The sequence below is a fragment of the Cryptomeria japonica genome, chromosome 1 (genome assembly GCF_030272615.1).
Source record: "Cryptomeria japonica chromosome 1, Sugi_1.0, whole genome shotgun sequence".
NCBI classification, from domain to species: domain Eukaryota; kingdom Viridiplantae; phylum Streptophyta; class Pinopsida; order Cupressales; family Cupressaceae; genus Cryptomeria; species Cryptomeria japonica.
In genome coordinates, this window is record NC_081405.1 from 685,166,344 (window position 1) to 685,192,489 (window position 26,146).

General features: G+C 34.9%; 1 protein-coding gene across 1 annotated transcript in view; it reads left to right on the forward strand.

Annotated features, from left to right (window-relative positions):
- Positions 1–17,951, forward strand: part of LOC131048854 (persulfide dioxygenase ETHE1 homolog, mitochondrial) — a 113,667-nt gene extending 95,716 nt beyond the window's left edge. The window contains exons 4-9 of the mRNA XM_057982929.2: positions 12,864–12,998; positions 14,227–14,268; positions 14,388–14,447; positions 17,174–17,227; positions 17,338–17,362; positions 17,530–17,951. Of these exons, the coding sequence (XP_057838912.2) occupies positions 12,864–12,998; positions 14,227–14,268; positions 14,388–14,447; positions 17,174–17,227; positions 17,338–17,362; positions 17,530–17,624 (411 nt within the window). The 3' untranslated portion in view covers positions 17,625–17,951. The remainder of the gene's footprint in view (positions 1–12,863; positions 12,999–14,226; positions 14,269–14,387; positions 14,448–17,173; positions 17,228–17,337; positions 17,363–17,529) is intronic.
- Positions 17,952–26,146: the final 8,195 nt, after the last annotated feature.

Below are 26,146 nucleotides of genomic sequence, written 5' to 3' on the forward strand. Positions count from 1 at the left end.
AATAGTCTACATTCTCAGCCACCTTCGTTAGAATGTCCTCCCCAAGGTTAACTATTAAAGGTGTATTAGAAGGACGAAGAGCATGAGAAGCTTTTGGGAGATCGGAGGCCCGTGCAAATGGCTGGTCATTCCTCATCCAACTTGCCCTAGTTCTTAAACCATTCGACCCATGTGAAGGTCAATCCCTCCTAGCACAACCCCTTTTTGAAGCTTGAGATCTCCCCACACTGCAGAGATCAATTGGTAGCTTACACAAACTCGACAACATAACCTTATACATCATCAAATCCTCTTTTGAGTCATTCCCTTCAAGGCGTCCCAAAGCTAGCATAGGAGAATCCTGGCAACTACGAACAAAGGCAGGAAAACCACTTGTGTTGTGGGGAAGTCCCTAGTTACAGCCTGAGCCTACACCTAGGGAACCATCGCTGTGGATATCAGTGGAGTGAGAAAGTTCCATATTCATGCTATTAAACATATACTAGTGATCATGAAAAAAAGATTATGTTTTAACATAAATGCATTGAAAAGAAATTGTTCTACATTGAAGGGCCTAGTGAGGAAGAAGATGAAGATATATTAGAGGTCGGCAGTGAGCTAGATGAGGAATTAGGAGATGACCTACCATTTCTTGTCATGCACTTTTTGGATTTAACGCCCCACAAACTTGTAGTGGGTTTTTTGAAGAAAAATAGAATAATAGTGTTGATAGACTTGGGAACCACTTACAACTTCATTAACAAGAAGTTAGTTGCTTGTCTGAATTGTTTTTATCAATTTAACTCTAGAATACTAGGTCATGATTGTGGATGGGGTTATTGCCAATTTTTTAAGGAAATGCTATAGCATTAAATTTTCCATGGGAGATAACTAACTAGATTTCCCTATGTTTGCATCTCTATGGGTGTGGCAAACACTATTTTGGGAGTCCAATGACTTACTACATTGAAGGCAATTAATATGAACTTCCAATAGCTATTCACATGTTTCATTCAAAGGGTGGGATCTAAGAGGGTTGTTGGCAAAGTATTCATAGATGGTAAGTTCTCATCAAATGTAAAAGATGCTTAACAAGGGGGAAGAGGAGTTGGTGGCCCAATTGTTTTAATTAGAAATCTACTATTCAAAGGCTTCTACATTGCTAGATCTGCAAATAATTGTGGATAGTCACTTAGTAGTTTATGGAGATATGCCAAAAGTATTCTCTTAAAAGTGATCATGATCATGCCATGCAATTAGTACCTAGGGCCAAGGGTCAACCACCTAGAATTAGGTCCTATAGTAACCCATATGTATAAAAAAGTAAGATCAAGAATTTAGTACAAGAGATGCTAGAGGTAGGTATTATTAGGCATAGTTAGAGTGCTTACTCTTCTCCAATAGTAATGGTGCACGAGATTACGACACTTGGTGGATATTTCCTTATTATAGAGAGCTCAAAAAGTACACCATAAAAGATGACTTTCCAATTCCAATTATTGATTATTTGTTAGATGAGCTTAATGGTGCTATTTTGTTTTTAACAAACTTCATTTTGGTTATCATCAAATCAAAATTAGAGATGCGGATATACATAAGACAACTTTATGAACCCATGAGGGCCACTATGAATTTTTAGTGATGCCTTTTGGCCTCACAAGTGCACCATTAACATCTCAAAGTTTGATGAACTCAATGATTAAGCCATTTTGGTGGAAATTTATTTTGGTATCTTTTGATGACATCTTAATACATGGAAAAACTTGGGAGGAACACTTGTATCATGTGAATCAGGTTTTGGACATCCTTGAACAACATCAGCTTTATGCCAAGCCATCCAAGTGTGTTTTTGGAGTCAAAGAGGTGGAATACCTAGGTCATACCATCTCACATGAGTCAAGGTGGAACCTCACAAGATCCAAGCCATAGTAGAATGGAAAGTGCTTAGGATATTCAAGAACCTACATTATTTCTTAGGGCTTATTGGTTACTAATGTTGATTTATAAAACAATATGGTAGTATAGCAATACCTTTCATAGCTTTGTTGAAGAAAGATTCCTTTCGATGGAATGAGGTAGGCACTAGGTCATTTGAGAAGCTAACAAAAGCCATGTGCACAATTCTAGTTCTAGCTACCACAATTTTTTCTAAAACCTTCATTGTGGAATGTGATGCTTATAGGCATGGCATAGGAGCACTTCTCCTGCAAGAGGGAAGACCCCTAGCAGTTGAGAGTTGCCAATTTAAAGATGAGAATTTGTTGAAGCCAATTTAGAAGGAAACGATTGCTATCCTACATGTAGTGAAACAATGGAGACCTTATTCAATGGGAAGACACTTTACGATAAAGACAGATCAAGATAATCGCGTACTTTTTGGAATAGAGGTTGACATTTGATGAACAATAGAATTGGGTCACATGACTTTGATATCATATATAAGAAAGAAAAGGAGAATGTTGTGGCTAATGTTCTATCTAAAAAGGATGATTCCACAAAGTCACTATTGTATGCTATTTCCATATTGTAGGCAGATTGGGTATACGAGGCACAAGAATAGTGGAAGGACGTGGATACTCAAATTTTCGTTGAAAAACTCCAACATGATGCCAGTGAGTCAAACAAATTTGTATGGAAAGGAAACGCTCCATGGTACAAGGATAGGTTGTATCTATGTAAGAACTCAATCCTTAGGTTTATGGTTTTGGAAAAACTACATGCTTCTATAGCAAGTGGGCACTTGGGATTCTTGAAGACATAATAATCAAGTAAGATTCCTTTTGAGATGGGCTCAAAGGGGATGCTCAAAATTTTGTAGCAGAATGAAAGGTATGCAAAATAAAGAGGAGACAATTAAGACTTCAGGTCTTTTGTAACCCATATCCATTCCAAGCAAGAGGTGGTAAGCGATATGCATGGATTTCATCACAAGGTTCAGAGGTCTAAATAAAAAATGTCATCATGGTTGTTGTGGAATCAACTCACCAAATATGCACATTTTTTGTGCTCTGTCACACCTAGTGGTAGCAAGCATTGCAGTGATAGCCTTTATGGATATCATTTAGAAGCTGCATGAGACTCCAAAAATTATAGTAAGCAATTTTGATCCTTTGTTTACAAGTAATTTTCAGATTGATTTAATCTCATGTTTGAGCACTTAGCTTGCTCGTAGCTTGTTATATCATCCCCAATTAGATGGACAAATTGAGGTTTCAACAAGTTCTTGGAGAGCTATCTCTGATGATTTGTTTTAGATAAATATGAGAGATGTGTACAATGGCTGTCACTAACAAAATGGTGTTATAACACTCCTTTCCACACTTATCCAAAATGTCTCCATTTTTGGCACTCTATGGGTACCTTCGACCATCACTCACCTCTTCATTGTGAGTACACCAGTAGTTAAAGAACACATTCAACACTAGCAAGAGGTACTCTCTAGTCTCAATGAGAACTTGGCAATACCATAGAACAGAATGAAGCAACAAGCTGATCAACATTGTCGTGAAAGGACTTTTGAAGGAGATAGGGTCTTTGTGGGATTACAAGTCTACAACCATATAAGGAGATGTCACTAAAACAACAAAAGGAGGATAACAAGCTCGCACTCAAGCATTATGGCACTTATAAGGTTTGTAGAGGATTGGCAATGTGGTATACAAATTGGAGTTACCTAAGTCAACAAAAATACATCCTGTCTTCCATTTTTTCAACTTGAAGAAGGTTATTAGACAATAATTTCGGCCCAAATTGAGTTACTAGAGCTTGATGAGGAGGGCTATATGGTTTTGGAACTTGATGGAATCCTTCAAACATGTACCAGTAGTTGCAGACAAGAGCAATCATAGAATATTTGATTAAATGGAAGAATTTTCTAGTTGTAAATGCTATCTGGGAAGATGAAGGTTTTGAGCAAAAGCTCCATAGTTGATAACTTGATATGTTTCTCTTAAGAGGGGGTCATGCTACACCTTTTACCCCTTAATTATATTGGGACACATCTAGCTGACTTGTGGCTAGCATAACCCCTAATTAAATTATATAAACATTTATAAAGTCTTATATAGGTGCTAGTTTGGTTAGCTTGGGTGGCATCTGAGGAATAAGTATGGTATATATAAGGGGGTAGTGAGTAGTAGTTGACCATTATATTGTGAATTTTGTTCTTATTGAAGAATTTTGCTCCCTTAAATGGCTTATTAGTCTCAAGTATTTGCAGCATATTTCCTATTATATTCTTCTATTGTGCAAGTTATGTCATACACTATAGGATCCAATGTTCCTATTTGGACTTGCTTAGTTTGGGCTTCTACCAAACTATGGTGCCTCCAAACAATGTTAATGAATTAGTAGCTTCTGCAAGATAAGACTCTCCTAACTCTCTACTCTGTTATAGTTTACTTATTCATGCTTTATGTTTATCAGACTATAACATTGATCAAAATTATGCTATTGATATTGGATAATGATGGATTAGTTTGACGATCTACTTAACTATGTTAAGCATCAATCTAAAGGGCTATCGGGCTACTAACCTGATAGCATACTAATGTCGATTCATATATGAATCGGCATTAATATGCTATCGGGGTATTAACCCGATAGCATATAATGCTAACCGTAATTGTTACTATTTACTTTATATTATATTATATGGTGTTTATAAGCATTAACTGATTCATGATACCGATTCACCATTGGGTATGTTCATAAGCATTAACTGATTCATAATACCGATTCATCATCGGGTATGTTCATAAGCATTAAACAATTCATTATCGGGTATAAGCACTGTTATCACTATATCGATACATTAATGTTTGAAGCACCGATTAGTTATGGATCGGTTAAAGATAAGTAAGGGTCACGACCAAGTGACATCTTGGTCGGACATGTCTAAAAGACATGACGGATCAAGGTGCCACTTGATCGTGGTCATCCTTCTACTTATACATCATTCAAACCAAAGGAAATGACATTGAAATCGATACATGTTCATTTTCCTAACCTGCAGTAAAAGAAATATAGCAATATTAGTGTCATAGCCATAATATCAAAATTAAAATACACCATTCTGCATATAACTTGTTCATCAAATTGGAAATTACAATACTTTTACATGGTATCAGAGCCAAGTTGACCGAACTTGAGGCTATTTAATTTCGTGAAACAAATTTAAGAACAAGTTTATATACTACATCACATTTCTTCAAATGGCTAGTGCTATCAGATTCAAAGATAGACTCGAAGGTGGCGATGATTTTTCAGCCTGAAAATTCAGAATTCAAATGATCTTAAAGGGGAACAAAGTGGATTCGTTTGTTCAAACCAAAAATGTTCAACCCGAAAATGAACCTGATAAATCAGTATGGATTGAGGGAAATGAAAAGGCAATAAAAATAATAGTTGATGGGGTAAGAAACAACATAATGCCCATCATAAGAAAACATCAAACAGCCTATAAAATGTTCAAAGCTCTTGAAAGCACATTTGAGATATCGAATGCAAGTCGAACTCTAGCATTAAAACGAGAAATAAATCACATCACCATGAACAAAGGGGAGACAATCAATGCCTACTTTATGCGGATATCAGTTCTAAAAGATGAACTTGCAACTCTGGACTATGAGATCCAAAGCAAAGAGTTAACACTTATTGCTTTAGATGGGTTGCCTAGTGGATGGAGTACATTCGTCCAAGGCATCAGTGCAAGGTCCAAATATCCCAAGTTTGAAAGATTAAGGGATGATTGTCTCCAAGAAGAATCAAGATTGAACAAGATGGGAATGAAACACAAGAATATAGATGAAGACCTACAAGTTCTAAACACCAACACCACCAAGCATAACAAGAAAAGGTAGTTTAGAAAGAGAAAAGGTCGTCAAGGCAAGAATACTTCAAAGAAGGACTTATCTCACATTCAATGTTACAGATGTGATCAGTTCGGACACTTCGTTGCAAAATGCCCAGAAAGAACAAAAAAACATGCTACATTTGTTAAAGCAGGAAAGACTAAAGGGAAGATGACTCCAGGAAATACGTATTCTACTCAGCACTCACAAGTCAAACTTCTAACAAAATCAACTCATGGGTGATTGACAGTGGTTCATCCAGGCACATCACTGGGTTTAGAGAAGTACTTGATTCCATGACAGAGGATAGTGATGAGGATGTAACCATTGGAGATGACTCCACACATCCAGTCAGAGGAGTAGGAACCTGCACCATCAAATTGAAGACTCAACAGGCATAACCTTGCGGCTTGAAGGAGTACTATATGTCCCTGACATCAAAAGAAATCTAGTCTCTATATCGGCACTAGAAGATAACGGATACAGAGTGACATTCATGGACAACAAAGTATTGGCTTGGCCAAAGAACTCCTCCATCAAGAAGGCAAAGACCATTGGACAGAGATGGGGCTATCTGTATGAACTGTGCACATAACCTAATCTAGCCCTAATCCATGAAGCCACTAATGCAAATGAAGTTTGGCATAGAAGATTAGGTCATCTGAATTTTAGAGCTTTATCTTCGATGGGAAACCTTGTCACAGGTCTACCCAAGTTAAAGCAAGATCATTCAGGGGCATGCAAAGGATGTGCCCTAGGTAAGAATACTAAAGGTGCATTTCAAAACAGTACTAGGAAAACTAGCAAAATTCTAGAATTAGTTCATTCTAATGTATGCGGACCTATGTCCGTATCCTCTCTAGGGGGATTCTTGTATTATGTAATATTTGTTGATGACTACTCTAGGAAGACTTGGATCTACTTTCTGAAAAGTAAAGAATCGGAAGAGATCCTCTCTAGATTTAAAGAATTTAAATCACTAACTGAAAACCACTCAGGAAACAAAGTTAAAACCCTAAGAACCGACAATGGGGGAGAATACACATCAGATTCATTTAAAGAATTTTGTAGAGATAATGGGATTAAGAGGGAGCTTACTATACCTTATAACCCTCAACAAAATGGGGTAGCAGAAAGGAAAAATAGGACCATGATCCTAGATCAAAACCTTAACACAAATCTCTGGGCTGAAGCATCCAGCACCGCTGTATATATACAGAACAGGTGCCCTCACTCCCATCTTGAGGACAAAACTCCTAAAGAAGTATTCACTAAGATTAAGCCTGATATTAGCCACCTTAGGATATTTGGATGCCCTGTCTATATCCATATACCTAAAGAAAAGAGACTAAAACTAGAGCCTTCTGGAAAAAGGGGATTACTTGTAGGATATAGTGAAACCTCCAAAGCCTACAGAATCTATGTACCTGGTCAAAGAAATATTGAACTAAGTAGGGATGTAATATTTGAAGAGGATCTAGCTTTCAAAAGAGCTCAGAACTTCATAGAACCTGAAATCTATGTACCCACCTCTAACTTAGATGAAAATCCTGCCCCTGAGTTTCAGAGGGAGAATCTAGATGAAACTGAAAATGAAAATGAAAACTCACCTAGAAATCTCAAGAAAAAACCACTATGGGCCACCAAAACAGTAGAAGAAGCTCAAAGGTTTGTTGCTCCTTCTGGAACCTTCAGAGAAAGCAAAAGACCTAATAAATTTACTAGCTATGTTGCTCTTATGAATGATCTATCTAAAAACGAACCTGACAATGTGACAGATGCCCTTAAACATCAAGTATGGAAAGATGCTATGTCTGAAGAGTATCAATCCATAGTGAAAAATGATGTATGGGAAATTGTTCCTAGGCCAACTAAGAAGTTTGTTGTTTCTTCTAAATGGCTTTTTAAGATCAAACATGCAACAGATGGCAGCATTGAAAAATATAAGGCAAGATTTGTAGCCAGAGGATTCTCTCAAAAAGAAGGGATAGACTATGAAGAAACATTTGCTCCTGTAGCCAGATATACCTCAGTCAGGGCTGTACTAGCCATTGCAGCAGCTAAGGGATGGAAGGTACATCAAATGGATGTAAAGACAGCTTTTCTCAATGGAGATATATTTGAAGAAGTATACCTAGAGCAACCTGAGGGGTTTGAGATCCATCATGCAAAATCTCATGTGTGCAGACTCAAGAAAGCTCTATATGGGCTCAAACAGGCTCCCAGGGTCTGGTATGAAAGAATTGACACATATCTATCAAAACTAGGCTTCTCTAAAAATGATGCAGATCCTAATCTCTACTACAAACAGAACAAAGGTGATATGCTAATAATAATTTTATATGTTGATGACTTATTAATCTCTGGAGAAGATCACCTTATATATCAATGCAAGAAAGAGCTATCCAAAGAATTTGATATGAAGGACTTGAGATTCCTTCATTATTTCCTAGGGTTGGAAGTATGGCAGAATCCTGATAACCTTGTTCTAAACCAAGGCAAGTATACATTAGACATTTTGAAGAGATTTGGAATGCTTAACTGCAGACCTATGACCTCTCCAATGGAGACCAATCTTCATAAACTCAAAGAAGCAGCAGCAGAATCACCTTCTACTGACCCCACTCTATACAGGCAAATGATTGGGTCTCTTATGTATCTGGTAAATACAAGACCAGATATATGCTATGCAGTAAATGCCTTGAGTCAGTTTATGTGTGAGCCAAAGGAGATACACCTGGTAGCAGTAAAACACATTACGAGATATCTACAAGACACCTTAAACCTTGGTCTCAAGTATAAGAAAATTGATCTTAATCTACACGGATTCTCAGATTCAGATTGGGCTGGAAGTGTGACTGATCGGAAAAGCACCTCTGGGTGCTGCTTCAGTTTGGGATCAGCCATGATATCCTGGATCAGCAGAAAGTAGTCTTCTATAGCACAAAGTTCCACCGAGGCTGAATACATTGCAGCCTCCATGGCCGCCCGAGAAGCGGTGTGGCTTAGAAAGTTGCTTGTGGGATTGTTTGGTGATCCGATGAAACCTACAATCATCCACTGCGACAATCAAAGTTGCATAAAACTTTCAGTGAATCCAGTATTCCATGATAGATCCAAACATATTGAGATCCCATACCATTATGTATGAGACATGGTAGACAAAAATGTGATCAAATTAGAATATGTTAGTACGGGAGATCAGACTGCAGATATTCTGACCAAACCACTTTCCAGAGTGAAGGTTGATCACTTCAAAAAAGGTTTAGGTATGATAGAAAGGTAATCTGCTTTGTAAATAAGATGTCGAAAATGTAAACTTCTTTTGTCATGTTGAGACATTATGGGTTTTACCCCCTGTGTTCATATCTAAGAGGTGACGATTTCTCAAATTATGAACACTTGTATGCAAACATCATAAGGTGACGATCTTATGATTCTCAAACCAGTTATCATGTTGGATCTCTGGTATGTCATGGATGTGCCATGATGGTGTTGTGATAAAACTTTTGAATAAAATCTTTGTGCACATAGCACAATATGGATAAGATGAGAATTTAACCATCCTCATATGTTTATCCTCAGTATTGCTGTTTAGGCGATACTAATATCACGTGTCTAGGTGATATTTTGTTATAATAAAATGATGAATTCTTTATATCACATGATTGGGTGATACATACTTAGAGTAAAATCTTATATTTGTATCCTATGTCCTGATGATACTTCATATCATATGTATAGATGATATATATTCTTGGAGACTGACATTATGAAAAGAAATGTGATGCAGGTTACTTTATCTATCTTCCAAAAGCTAAGAGGGAGTGTTAATGCATTAGTAGCTTCTGCAAGATAAGACTCTCCTAACTCTCTACTCTGTTATTAGTTTACTTATTCATGCTTTATGTTTATCAGACTATAACATTGATCATAATTATGCTATTGATATTGGATAATGATGGATTAGATTGACGATCTACTTAACTATGTTAAGCATCAATCTAAAGGGCTATCGGGCTACTAACCTGATAGCATACTAATGTCGATTCATATATGAATCGGCATTAATATGCTATCGGGGTATTAACCCGATAGCATATAATGCTAACCGTAATTGTTACTGTTTACTTTATATTATATGCTTTGATACCGATTCATTATCGGGTATGTTTTATCTGAAACAATTAACAAATATCAATTCATGATCGGATGTGTTCATAAGCATTAACCGATTCATGATACCGATTCACCATTGGGTATGTTCATAAGCATTAACTGATTCATAATACCGATTCATCATCGGGTATGTTCATAAGCATTAAACGATTCATTATCGGGTATAAGCATTGTTATCACTATACCGATACATTAATGTTTGAAGCACCGATTAGTTATGGATCGGTTAAAGATAAGTAAGGGTCACGACCAAGTGACATCTTGGTCGGACATGTCTAAAAGACATGTCCGATCAAGGTGCCACTTGATCGTGGTCATCCTTCTTCTTATACATCATTCAAACCAAAGGAAATGACATTGAAATCGATACATGTTCATTCTCCTAACCTGCAGTAAAAGAAAGATAGCAATATTAGTGTCATAGCCATAATATCAAAATTAAAATACACCATTCTGCATATAACCTGTTCATCAAATTGGAAATTACAATACTTATACAAACAATACTTGAACTTGTCAAATTAATGTTTATTGTTTTAATTTAAACAAGCCCTACTTTGAAACTCCTAAAAGCCGCACAACTTTATCTAGTGTAAGCAGCTCCTGGTATTTAAATTTTATGCAACTCAAATGTCTTTGTCTCTTCTTCTTTTTGGTCTATTCAAGGTAATGCAAGCATGGTACTCCATAAAAAACAACACTTCATATATGCATGTTGATGCAACTTACTCTATTCGTGCCGCTTTAACTATATAGACTGATTTTCATTACTTGGTGTCACACACTCTTTCTTTGGTTCCATTGCGTTAAATGAAGCCTTTGTTTCAAACAAAGCTGCTAGCTTTGCTTAACACCTCCACTTATTTGAGTCTTCTCTGACAGGTAAATTCAGACCTGTTGAATCTGTTTCATCTTGAAAATTCTACTACTTTGCAAATATTCACTTCTTGATTTTCCAAGTCCTTCAAATGTTGTGGGCTTCACCTTTGACCATCACATGTTGCTCGTAAAATACCACCACTGTCAACCATGACCTTAAATCATTTGTAGTTCTCATTATTTCCCTTGGTTGCAATGTGCCTTTCTTGCCGTTGAGTTGCTTGAACCTTCTTTATGAAGTGCAGGAATTGCTATGGAGACACAGCTCAGAGATTTGTTGCAGGCATCACATTGATCCATCCTATATTATTGTACCAGATTAAATTTCATTTCAAAGGTACAAAGCTGATACACCACATCTTACATGGATAAGACACGGTGGAATCCAAAGATACACTGGTAGCAAAATTGTATACTCCTGCATTTGTTGCTCACCATTTTAGAAGAAATTTGCACATCATTTTAATATTGGTGAACAAAAATTAACATTATTTTTATGACTGCCTTTGACATGCATTTATTCAAGCATGTCTATGTGGCTGCTATCACAATGAGTTTGGAACATATTGATGGATAGCAAAGGACGGAGTGAGATTGATATGGTGAAGAGAAAGTGTGGCAAGTTTTGCTTAGAAAGGATGACTTAACCATGGCATGTCATCAAGTCAAACAATTCAAATGATATTAAAGAAGAGAAGTGGGAGGGGGTAAATTTTAGATTCCTTTCTTTAAAAGACACACCCATGAACTGCCTATACTTACTTTAGACTTAATTAATATTTCCTGTTTAACAAATACATGTTGGTTTCTCATTAATCTATTCTAAAATTTGTTGAGCAATATGTGGAGACATTCTGGGCAGAGGTTTTACAATGGAGAAGAGAAGTGTATTCATCCCACTCAAGAAGGCTGCCCCTACTTAAAAAAAAAGGAATTTATCATGCCATGGAGTCAAAAGTGGTAGTAGGGTAGGTAAAGATTATAAAATTTCAAGCATCACACATCGATGTCCATTTGAAACAACTTATTAAATCATGTACTCATAGAATGGTACTTAAGAAGGTAGACACCAAAATGACCAACATTAAAGTGGACTAGCGTATCTTTTAAGGTCATGAAGTCAAGTAACAAATGTCACGAAATTCACTTAGTTTACTCTAATTTGCTTGATGACTAGGATTACAGTGGGTTTGAAATTGGTGTTTAACAAAATGATAAACACTATGTTTCATCATTGTGCTAATAGTAATCCATATTTTTATTAATAAGGATTTCAAATCCACACCATTAGCCTCAGGCTAAGTTCGGTCAGCCTTGGGCTAACTTTGACCTTCTAAGGGATTTCAAATCCACACCATCAGCCTCAGGCTGATATAGACCTTCACCATATATAACTGTGATTTTGTTAGTGCTGGCATTGATAGCATTTTGTATCATGCTGATGAAAAAACTGTTCAAAATTTAAATGTAGAAGCAGATCATACTTATTATATTTTCTTGTTTTGAAAATTTGATCTGCTGAAATTCACATAGGAACTTTGTGGTGTGTGGAATATAGAGCTGATCCAAGTGTAATGTCACTTATTTCATCTGTATACCCTTTTTTAAACTTTTGCTCAATTTGTGAATTATTTGTTCATGTTTTGGAATATATTGTCTTCAAGTCCAGAATATCTTGAGTCCCATATTGAACAGAAAGATTGGATATCATTGTTAAATAGAAAGCAACTCTCAGGTGCAATGTCGAGAGGTTTTGAACCTTTCCTGCGGAGCATGTATTTATTACTCACAAACTTCTCCATTCACATTGAATTTGTTATGCTTAGCTCTTATATATGCCTGTCATTAGCAATCAAAACAATTAGGAGGATCTACTATTATAAGAAATGGAATGTTGTTTATGGTTTGATAATTTCTTAATATACAATATAACCACACAAAATCTTATTCACTTCATGTATCATTGATCTGCAGGTTCGACCTACTCCTGGTCACACACAAGGGTGTGTGACATATGTAACAGGAGAAGGCCCTGGTCAGCCTAATCCCAGGATGGCATTCACTGGAGATGCACTTTTGATACGTGGTTGTGGACGAACTGATTTTCAGGTGGGTTATGTCATGGATTTTATAGAACTGTTGCAATCTATAATAGGATTGAGTTTCAATTGTAAGCTATGAATCATGAAGCTATGATTTAAGAGATAGAAAACTCTATTAACTATGCCTGAAGCTTCTTTATAAATTCTACTTGTGACAGCATATTTGAATAAACTCTTGGATTTATGTTGTCCATTTGCAACTGTGTATGTGTCTTCATGTCCAGGTATCATGTTTGAAACTTGCATGCCAAGTTCACATGATTCTTGGATTCAACTGTGAATTATCTCGTAATATGGGTAGTATCTGTAGTTATGATTATTTTCTTTTTTTGAGACGTCTGTCTAACTTTTGCATCATTTTATGGATATATTTGTTTGATCATGTCATTGTCCTTAGAGATTGACAAGTTTGACCAAAATTCAGTCAACAAATTAAATTTGATCTTCAATGATCTTTTCATTTTCGTTATATACTTATTGAACTCTTTTGACCACGTAGATTGTCAAAATACAAGCACTTCTGTTAGTTTCTTATGTAACATAACATTGGTATGAGATTGTTTGCTTTATTGTACAAATTGTTATTTTGTTAACTTATTTTTCCATGAAATATTTATGAAACAAACCCATTTAGAAATCATTAATCTGATCCCTCCAAAGACCCTAACAACTTGTACTTGAAAATCAATTCTTTATTCAATACACAGGGTAAGGAACATCCTCACTGTAGTTGGTCTTCATGGACATGATTGATTTCCATTGATGGTTATCATCAAATGCATATAGAAATGCTTGTAGTCTACCAAGTAACCAAATAACTGCTTCAAGAAACTCTCTCAGTGGTTGTGCCTTGGCATTTCCATGTGGAAAGGTAAATCCTGAAGGGCAAGGGTTGATGCCAATGATATGTTTCACAACTTTCTCCTCAGTTTTCTGTTCCTTTAAATATTTTTTCGAGTAAACATGTTTAGTGAAATTTTATCTTCATTCTTTTAATAGCTATACTCTACAGATGTAAGTACTGTTCATATTTGATAGTAATGGGTTTGTGACAAATCTGTTATACCATCCTTATGGTCAATCTGTCATGCCTTTGCCTACACTTTGTCGTGACATTAAGATTAGTAATTTTTTAACATGCATTGTTGTCATATTTTTCATGTATCCATTTTATTTTGAGTCTTTAGTATCCATAACATTTAGAATTCCTGATAGCACTGGTTATCTCATGTCAGGGAGGAAGTGCAGAACAACTTTACAACTCTGTACACTCACAGGTGAGCAAACATACTAACAGCACATTTAGTAATAATAAATGTCAATAGAAACTTATACCAACAAATGGTAATTATGATATGTTGTTTTATTCTCACGAGGATATTTTATTGTGTTTCAGATTTTCACCTTACCAAATGACACAATGCTGTTTCCTGCCCATGATTACAAGGGGCATACGGTAAGTAAAATTTATCTGAAATCCATTGTCTTTAGACAATACTTTCAATAAAATATTAAAAAACAATTTATCAACATTGTGCATTACAAATTTGGATGCAGCATGACAATGTTTTGAAATCCGTACTGGTGCATTTTAAGCCTCTAATCCTCCAAGGATTTGAAATATTGTTCTGACTTGATGGAACTTATCCTTAAGCTGTAGGTTGTAACTTGTAGTGAAAATGAAAATATAACTACATGATTCTGTCTTTGCTGCAGTTCCAAATAGTTTTTTGGATTACAGTCCATTTCATGTTTGCCACTAAATAGTTGAAGATGGTCATGAGTTTTCAGTTTGTCTAATGAATTTCCACTAAGAGGTTTAATAATATTTACCATTGCATGACAATAATGCATGGCTGTTGCATTATAGTGATTAGACAGGATACTACTAAATAAGCAGAGCATCATTACATATTTTCTTATATTGTTGCCACAGAGTTTCCTCTATAAATCTTCAGATTGGTGTGAGAAAGATGAATTTGTTGGGTCACAATTATAAATTTATAACCATATATTATTTGACAAAGAAAGAAATTAATGGATCAAAATATGAATAATTTTGCAAGAGAAGTGAAAAGACTAAGCTTCATTCCTCCAAATGCTACTCAATGTTTTTTTTTCTTGGATAACACAATGATTTCTAGAGACGCTTGGATTATGAACCATATGGCTAGCACAAATCTTGCTCAAAAAATTGAATCATAAATTGAACATATTAGAGAGAGAAAAAATGGATTTCAAAGCTTTAGCCATTCCCTTGTCTGAGGTCATATCTGCAACCACTGCTTGCTCAAGTCTCCACTTCCTCTTCATATTTTCTGCAGACTCAATGAGGACATTCCACTACTTTAATATTATCAGTTCTAATATCTTGATCAACTTTATGATGTTGGACTCCTTGCATGGGCCCTAAAATTTTAGCCATATCAGCTCTCTTCATACTCGGTGATATTTTTGTGAATGTCAGTATGGCATATACTTGATGAACGTGTAGCTCTTTAAAATAGCAGATGCAGAGAAGAAAACGCTCAGAGATTCTGGATATCCCCCTTTCTGTCTGGATATATGTATCCATGTGTATTGGGTATTGGGTGTGGACGCCATACTTTTAGATTCAGCGTGGCTTCTGTATTCAGACACATTCATAAACGAGCCTATATTTGGGCCACATCTGATATGATATGCCACCACACTGTTTGGTGCAAGTATCTGATTTGGTTTTATAAAAAACATTAAAATAATTGTGCACACACACACCCATATGTAAACCATAACAGACATAAACACCACAAGACTCTGTGAGTCCAGAGCCAAGTCGGCTCTGCAGAGTCTAGAAGACTCTGAACTCAGACTCGTCGAGTCCCGAGGGTCGGATTCTGCTGTGGCCAATCAGCAAAAAAGGCAAAAAAACTATTTATATTTTCAGAAAAAACAGACACCCAAAAGAGATACAAGGCATTTATATAAAAGATCCATTAATTGAAGCTCAAGTATGCTCAAGAGTCTACAGATTTCAGTGTGGAAGAATATGATGGCAAAAGGAGATTCTTAAAATGTTATATATGCCATGAAAGATGGCAAGGTTTCAGATTGGAAATTGAGAGCCATAACCCAGAAGGCAAGATGGTGATCAAGAAAAATTGGCAATAATATCTTTCAATATAACAGAAGTGAAGGCAATAAATTTGCTTATTTGGCAACAAATAATGATTTAGGGGTTTTACATTTGGAAGGTCTTCTAGACAAATTGATTACTATCCTTTCCCAAAGACAGAAATTTTCTTGGTGGCTGATGCCTCCCTTGCCTACTCTGCATATTTTTCTGCCCACCATCACATCTATGCTTAGCTTGACATTTCACTGCTTTTGTATTGTCTTTTGCACTCCCCTCTTGTGATTTTCTCAGAGGGTGGGAGCATTGACTTGCAGTTTAAAAGCCTTTTCTATTGGTGCTTACTTTGGAGGAAGAATATACTACTGTCATTTCCTATTTTATTTTTCAAGCTCAAATGCCTTGTATCTGTTTTGGGTATTTGTGTTTTTTCTATTCCATGAATAAAAAATAGTATTTATAAAGAAAATAGTTTTGATGCCATGGATTTCATATTCCATGAATTTTGTAGACATTTGACATTATTTATATTTCTAATGTGTTATTTAGTTTAACTTATTTCCTTCAGCTCAAGCTTAAAATTTGCATATATACTAATGTGATCAATGTAAACTTGTGTATGTGTTCAAAGTAGCTTCTATTCGATGAGATTGTGTCTTTAAGGTTTATTTATTAAAGGATGCACGAAACAAGTTTTAAATCGTTAAAAATCTTTGAATTTCTTGGGTTTTTCAATTTGCCGAGTCTTGGCCAAGTTTTTGCCGAGTCCGAGTCTTGTAACAGTGCACTGAATATAAAACTAAATATTATAAGCTAAAATGTAAATTTTCATACACACTCACACACCCTTACATGTAAATAATTGGATATATGTACTTTTTTATAAAATTGCCATAATCAGTCATATCTGTATCTGAAGATATTGAAATTTGCCATATCCATATCTGTTTACATGTGACTCTGAAAACACTTACTAATTAATAGGAATTTCAGAATGCATTGGAACTGCAGGTTTTGGCCAAGAAGTACTTACACTGACTTAAAATAACATGTCTCAATTTTTTGGGCAGGCTACCACGGTTGGAGAAGAATTGCTCTATAATCCTCGGCTTACAAAGGATGTGGTAAAGCTGCATTCATATTCTTAGAATCTTGTTTGCTTGGTTATGGGAAAACTTCCTTCTAGACAGAATGTAAATACGATATTAAATTGTGTACGTTGGATGATTTGCAGGAAACATTCAAGAATATTATGGACAGTGAGTCTACCCCTTCCCTAGTGGATTGTATAGTTTCTACTTTAATTTATATTTTGTATTGCATATTTTTACTGACATTGCAAGAAAGTTTATACCTCTCTAGAAATTTACTTATGGAAACTTTGGACTTTATTATTTTGTTTTGGACTTCATACATCTTTTTGCAGATCTCGGCCTTGCTTATCCAAAAATGATTGATGTAGCAGTGCCTGCAAATATGGTGTGCGGTATCCAAGATCCTGTAAAATCAGCTGTTGCTTAGGCTTTGTACAATGCTCAAGATACAGAGAATCTGTCTAGGCAATAATATATTTGATTTCTGGAACACATTTGAGTCTCTCACTAACCATGGAAGAGCAAGGATTGTCATTAAGAGAAAATTCCAATGATTTTAAGTAGGAGGGAGCTTTTGGATTTGTGTCAAATGTATGTGATTTTGCAGTTTGTGTATCTTTACTTGGCATTTTTACTGAATAATAATTGGTTGACCAGTACGTTCCAGATTGTGACTTCTGTTTACCATGATTTGTAAATTGTAAGCTTACATATAGCTATGAAATTCAGGAAACTGAAAGTGAAATTTCTTGAATTATGGTTGGCTAGCTACTGGAATCGAATCTCATCTGTTTCTTGCAGTTCCACTTCTGATTCAAGACAGCTAAGTCAACATGGTGTCTCTCTTGGTTATCAAATGTTATGCCCTACTTTTGCATTGTGTGTTTGTGATGTGGGGATAATTTATACATTTTGCTATTTTTGCATTCCTTTATAAAAGGGTTGTTTCCCCTCAAATCTTCTACTTGGCTTTACTGTAAAAATTAAATTGAATCTCATCTGTTTCTTGCAGTTTGACTCTTAATTTAAAAACAGTAAGTCACATTGTTTCTCTCTTGGTTATGAAATGTTATGCCTTACTTTTGCATTATGGGTTTGTGATGTATGGATACTTTATTCGTTTTGCTATTTGTGCTTTCCTTTATAAAAAGGTTGTTTCCCCTTAATTATTCTTTACTAGCTTTACAGTAAAAAATAAAATTTATTAACTGCAAATGTCAACTTCATAAGTTTTGTTTCCTAGATGAATATTAGGAGCTTATCCTTGGAGTATAGAAACAAGACTTGGACTCGGCATAGACTCGGCAAGGGTGACTCAACTCGGGTTTTGGCAAAAAATCTCGGCACAGACTTGACAGGACTTGGTAAAGTGAAAAACCCAAGAAATTTAGAGATTTTTAAGGATTTAAAACTTGTTTCATGCACCCTTTATTGAATAAACCTTAAAGACACAATAACATAATCAAATAGAAGCTAATTTAATCACATACACAAGTATACATTGATCACATTAGTATAAACATAGATTGTAGCTGAAGGAAATAACAAACTTATATATATATATATATATATATATATATATATATACTGTCAAATGTATAGAAAACTCATGGAATATGAAATCCACGACATCAAATATTCCACACAAATATCAAAACAACTACAAGTCTATGGCTCAAAGGAGCCTACCTCCCTCCTACCAAGGCATCTAAGGTAGTTCCTAGATGATTCAGTAGCCACAGTGTTTGTCCGTGACTCTATTCCACCCTCACCAACATCAGTTGTGTTTGTGTTTGCTCACGCTCTAACCTCCTCCTCTGCAATGGCTACAACCTCAGCCTCTCTATCTTCCTAGTCGATCCAATCAAAGTCCTTGTCACTAAAGACATGATTCGTAGCATCAGTGATCCACTCAGATTTTGGATCAACCTCCTCTAGTGTGACCAGGGTGGAGTCATGGTCCAAAACCTATTTCTGTCTAAGACGAAGGTTGTAATGAACAAAGACTAGATCATTCAACCTATCCATAGATAGTCTATTGCGCCTCTTGGAGTGTATGTGCTCAAACATACTCCAATTGCGCTCACAATCGAAAGCACTGCATGGTTGGCTCAAAATGCAAATGGCTATCCATTGAAGATTTGGTGTTTTAGGAACAAACATCTGCTACCATCTATCTGAGATGAGAAAAAGAAAAAAAAAATCAGTTTCATTTAATAATAAACTGAATAATATAAAATTAAAATAATGCCCTTAAAATATATTTTTACTTGGCTGCATTTTGTCTGATTGTCTTTTGCAAATTTGACGAGAGAAAACCTCCCCTTTTACATTAGAAAAGGTACTATCACCAAGCAACATTCACTCTATCACTAAGTAGAGCCCATTAAAAACCTTCTCATCTACCTTGAAATCACGACGGAAATGGAATATTGGATTGAGGTAATAAATGATTGCATGGAGGGGCTTGCGAAGATGGACTTGCCATCTCCTATCAATGATATCCCAAATGGGATGATACTTACTCTCACCTCCTCCATAGACAAATTTGATGGTCTCCTTGGCCCTATCCATGCTCTCATATATGTAGCCCAATGCGGGCTTCTCCCCATCAACAACTCGTAGGAGAACTACGAAGGGCTCAATGAACTGCAAATATCATGAAACATTATCAGTTAACTTAAGTGTGAATGAAAATAAGCAAATAAAAAAGAATATGAATAAAAAGTAAAATATAATGTAGAATTTATAAAAATTTAACCTTCACAATCTTTGCACAAGGGACCCAAAAGCGCGATTCATCAAAAATGCAATTTACCACATCAATCTTTGTAGTGGTCGTCGCATAGGATGAGGAGGTCCACTCCTCACCAACAAACATATGCCTCAAAACTGCCTTACACCAAATCAAAGATTGCAATGTGATGAAATTGGTGGCAAATCTAGTGAATCTAGGATGAGCCAACTCCTTTTACCCCATGTATTGCCTCATTAGGCAAAGGACCCATAAATGATTGTATACAAATTTGCAAATATTTTTGCCTTCTCTACACATGTCTTGATCCATGGAAGCTTGCCAATATCATCCAATATGAGGTTAAGGCAATGAGCGGCACATGGAGACCAAAATATAAATGGGTGCCTCTCCATCAAAATTCTACTTGCAACAACATAATTTGTTTTATTATCGGTCACCACTTGAACTACATTCTCCTCACCCACCTCATGTATGACCTCTATCACCTCACATAGGAATGTAGCATTTTTTAAATGTGTGGAAGCATCAATGGACTTCAGGAACATGGTGTCACCTAAAGTTTGAAAATAAAGCAAAATCAATAATCATTCAATAAATCATAAATTAAAAATACTAATCACTAAATCAAATTCAAATTATTCAATGCATTGATGGAAGTAGAATGATCGATCACCTGCAAAAGAAACAAGAAAGTTCAAGAGCGTCATTTTTCTCCCATCTGTCTAACCATGATCATGATGGTGCAACCCTTCTTGCTCCATATCTCATGCTGGTCTTGCAATGTGGCTTTTACATCAGCCAACAATTTCGTTAAAATTGGGCCACTTAAATCAGATTTAGAAGGGGCTTTGAACCCCGCCCCACAAATAGTGATGGCATCAACCATGTTCTACCAATAAGGAGACCTGTCACAAATAAATAAAATAAAATAAGTATGTCCAATAAAAATTCATTAGACAAAGCAAATTGTAAATTTTAAAACAATCAAGTAAAAAAGAATTACTTGTTTGCAAAGAATGGAATGGTGCAATAGTACCAAAATTACCCAATTGCACGTCTGGCTACATCATGCACCCCCTTGTTCCAATCCATGCTCTCAAGCGACGATTGGACACTAGAATTGGTGAGTGGCTCAAAATATGAATCCATCCTAGATTTACGAACTCTAGGACCAATATGCTAATACTCCCACTATCATTGACAAAATCACTAGCACTAGCACTAGGACGATATAGAGGCATAGAAGAAGTCTTTCCAACACAACCAATGCTTGCCAACTTCCATTGCCTCGTCTTCATTTCCTTTTGTGCTTCAAATGTTTCTAGTTGCACTAATTTGCATGGTTAAACATCATAGCTGCATATATGAGCAAGATGATATTTCAATCTATTTATGTCTCCTGAAAAATTGTTTTGCAATATTTACATTTGGTCTCTCCTGTTTTTTTGCGCTGGAAAACTTTTAACATGTTTCCTAGCTGGATCCTTTCTACCTAGTATTGTTCTAGGAGCAGAACTATCACTAGACATTCTGAAAATAATGATTTTCAAAAGCTCAAGGCTGCTACAATTAGATAATTACAAAAAAATTGAACATTTGTGCATACTACATTGCCATTTATAAATCAATACAAAAAAATTTGTATGTTTTCTTCCAAAATATAATGCAGGGTTTGCTTGAAAAAAAATGTAAGGTTTGCTCTTTGAAAAGAAATGAATAGAAATGGTTTTTTTTTTAAATGTAATTTTTGCTTACAAAACACAAAAAAACCAAAAAAATTCAATCTCACCTCATAAAACAAACTTGAAATGAAATGCAATCTCTTTCCAATCCTTTGTATGGATCTCTTGATGCACCAAATGTGAGACAAATTCTTAGTCTTCCTCCTTGATGGTTTGTCCTCTAATACACTCCTGTTTTCCTCACAACTCACTTCTCTTATTTTGCCAATACAACGAAATGAGCTCACTTTTAGAGTTGGGGAGGCAATATAACTAAAAAAAACAATTAAAACACTTTATATTTTCGTTTTTTCATTGACGCCAACCGAGACTCGTGAGGTCCAGGCTGAGTTGGTGAGTCCCCGGACTTACCCAAGACCTGGACGAGCCCGAGTTCCAGGCCCCTGGGACTCACCCTAGGTCACCCGGCCCACAAATGGGTGAAAACAATTGCTCAAGGCAACAATATCTAGAGTCATTTCAATCTGTAAATTTCAGCTGCATAAGACTACTAGGTAAAATTCCTCATCTGAAAGATGAAGGGCTTTGCCGTTTCAAACTTCTAGGATCAAATTGTGTGTGGAAACTTTGTTTTCAAACTGAAGGTAATAGCAAATGTCAACTTTATGTCTCATTTCTTTTGTCCATTAGTTGTCTTACTCTTTCTGTCCCAATTGTGATTAATGGCATGTCTCTTGAATTTCATGCAATAATTTGAGGTCACAACTTTTAGTTATTACTTATTCTCTTTTGTTTCAACATGCTTGCATGTGGATTAAAGCTTTGCTTTTATTTTACAAAACAGACGTTTCAACTGTTTTAGTTCCAGTGAAATGTCATCTGTGCAAATTGAAATATTTCATTTTTATATAATTTTTGTACTTCTTTTAATATCTTGCTTTTTTTTTTGTTTTTTTGTTTTCTGTGAATATTGCTTAATGGAGTCTACCCTAATAGTAGAGGAAGGAGTTTTGTCCTAATTATTTTGCAACCAAATTTGTCCTGTGACAGATAAAGTACTAACAGTTCTATAACATTATCGCTATGCGTACCTGGTTTATTGTTGAGCTCATCTTGATGATGAATGTAAATTGGTGTTTCTGTCGTGTTCCACCATTTTATTCTATAAATCAGGTGTTTAGTTATTTCAATGTACATCTTTCTTGAAAGAAATGAAAATCATAATTTTAATGAGAAAATAATGATAAATTAGTAATATATGCAAAAATCTTAAATTTACTAAATAAGTTTCTAAATTAATACACTAATATATATTATATATTAACATTAAATGATAATCAATTAATAATTACTAATTTAGTAATAATAAACATATAAATTTAAAAATTATATATATTATGACAAGTTTCTATAATAATCTTATTAAATATATTTAAAAAGTTAAATTGACTAAGTTTCTAAATTATATAAAAAAATAGAATATATTATAAAAATTCATATTAAAATATTTTATCAATTATATTCTATCATTTCAATTATGACAAGTTTCTAAATTCATATGAAAAAATAAAACTATTCTAAAAAATCATATTAAAATATTATAAAATTAGAAACAACTATGATTCAAAAGTGAAAAAACGGCCATTTTGCCTGTCAAATTCCAGGCCTGCTATAAATAATGCATTTTCAGTTGGTGTTGTGCTTTTGCTGAGAAGGGTATGTAACAAACGTTTTTTTAGAATTACAACTACTAAGATTTCTTGTCTAGCCAATTAACAATAGAAGTCCCAAACGCTAGAATTCAGCTCTTGCACTGCTAAATTTTGTTTAACTCTTACTAAACTAAATGGAAAAAACTTAATTTTTAATTACAACAAAGCAAGCTAGCTGTGAGAGAGTTCTTTACCGTGACTTCATTTCTTCTATTAGTAAGAGTAGTTGGCATATCTTTCTATTTTGGAAAAGAAGAAATATAGGCCTTATAAGTTCAGAATTGAGAAAAACATAGAACTAGAATAAAATTGCTTTCCAATTTTTGAAAATTTTGCAATACGATAACTGATTGGTAGAGGCAGCCATAATTAATTTCCTTTCACTTTCAGTTCTAAGTAGAATTCACTAACAATGGAAAGACAACAAAGTAGCGGGATCAATCAGGTGTACAAATGGGGTAAACTAAATATTACTTAACTTTATGGACATTTGAGATAACCCTGATCTGTATCACGGCATGTTTTACCACAGCTCTTCTGGATAATTTCTGTAGAAGTTTAATTATATAAAATTCATTATTATTTGTTTTATATTTCTTAGCTAGTCAATTCACAAGTTCATTACAGAATCTGCAATTCTTTGTGCTCTTCTTATTCCAACCATTTCTGTACACTAAAAATGGCATTTTTGTCAAAGGCATGAAAAAAATATGTTTGTCATTTGAGAAAATTTACAAATTTATTGATCAATTTATTATTTTCTTAAGCCTTACCGGTGTTGTCTTGCCTATCATGTAAAATCTATGTTACACAAAGTTCCCCGGGATGTGGGGACAGGTTTGTAGGACTGAGAGGACTTTTTTCTAGGGGATGATAGGGGATAGCTAAATTGAAAAAATAGAAAATCTTTTAAAATAGAGGAAATTTCAACTATACATATGAAAACATTGATAAGATATTCATCATAGAACATTAATACACAACATTATAGTTGAATTGAAATTTCACATAAGAGTTGACAAACAAATTAACAAAATTTACTTCTTGTCATTGTCAATGTGCATATATATTAAATAAAAATTACAACAAAATATTCAAAGAATGCAAATTTCAAGTACAAAATGATAAAAACATAGAATATATGTTGCTACCCCTAATCAACATGTTGGATTTCAATCGTGTAGTACCAAATTTTGCCCGAGCCCCGGCTTCTTTGTGCACTTAGGTCTCATTTTTCCTATTATATATAACCAATATGAGACATTTTTGTATGGGTCTCAATTTGTGAAGTTTACCTTTTGTCATCTTGTGTGTGCTTCTCGTGTGTTAAAGTAGATCTCAAAATTTCTTCGTGTGAGGGGTTGTGTGGTTCAAATTTGTAAGGGTTGTGCTTGCGTTAGACTTCTAGACTTTTAGGGTTTATATTATCAAAGTAAATTCTTTTCATTTCCTTGAATCTCAATCTTGGACTATTTTCACTAAGTTCTTCATTGAGATTATGGGTTTGAAATTGTACTTGTTTGGGTTCCCTATCTGAAGCATTCTTGATCTTTGAAACCACAAACATTTGACTTAAGGTTCATTTAGAGTTTCAACAATCCCTTTCTTGGAGCACACATTTCTTGGTATCTCCAAACCTTGATCCCTGGCACTTGAAAATTTTCACCCTACACCCAAGTTTGACACTACAAAATTCTTGGAGTCCTTGCCTTGTCCCTCTCATTTGCTTCACAAATAAAAATGGCTAAAGAAAAGAGATACATTCAATTTTATACTTTTAAAGTTTTGGGTTCTCCATCTTGACATTCCTCTCACTCGTTCTTTGTATAAGAAAATTTTGGTTGAGACAAATAAAAGCTAGGAAATTTTTATACACAATAATATTTCGCTTATATATTCCTTTTTTTTTCAATATTATATTACATATTTATAAGAGTTGCATATCCTTATTCTAGGGAACTTCCTATATCAACTCCCTTAAATAGATAATTATGGGACTAATAAATAAACATATTCCTAAATTAATAACAAATAATACAAAGAAATAAACTATAATCAATTAACGGATACCAATCTATGAAATAATGTTCTCGAAGATAAAGACTAATCATATTGAATTTTTAATCCAAGGGTAGGGAGCAAATACATCTTCCCAAGGACAATGTCTTAACATATATATACAAGGCCATACAATAAGTCAAAGTTATGAACATGGACATACACTTCTGCTCACAACAATTACGATTGGGAGCAAATTCATTCAATTATAATCACCCAACAAATATGATTGGAGACAAACACATCCAATTGTAAACAACCAACAATTGTGATCAAGGACAAACATACCCAATCACTATCATTCAACAAATGTGATTGGGGCATGCACATATAATTACAACATAAAAAAATTGAGGGCTATGTTCTCATTCTTGTGTATGTAGTTATCGTTATAGATCACTACCACTCTAATCACAAAAGATACTAGACGATTATCGTTGTGTCTTGAAAACTGATCTTGGGTTAAGTCATTTTGACACAAGTTGTTTATCACTAAAATGATTTTGCAACTCTGTCACTGGCGACTGACAAGAGGTTGCTAAATTTTTAACAACCTCTTGTGTCTCCATCCTCCACTTAATTTGCTACATAGTAAATTTGACTTTGAAGTTCAATTTTAGAATGTCTCCTAATTTACACTTCTCTTTTACAACCATTAGAATGTCGGATGACACTGATCATACACTCTAAATACATTTTTATATGAGCAATTGATTTAGAAAATGAATAAATAATATTA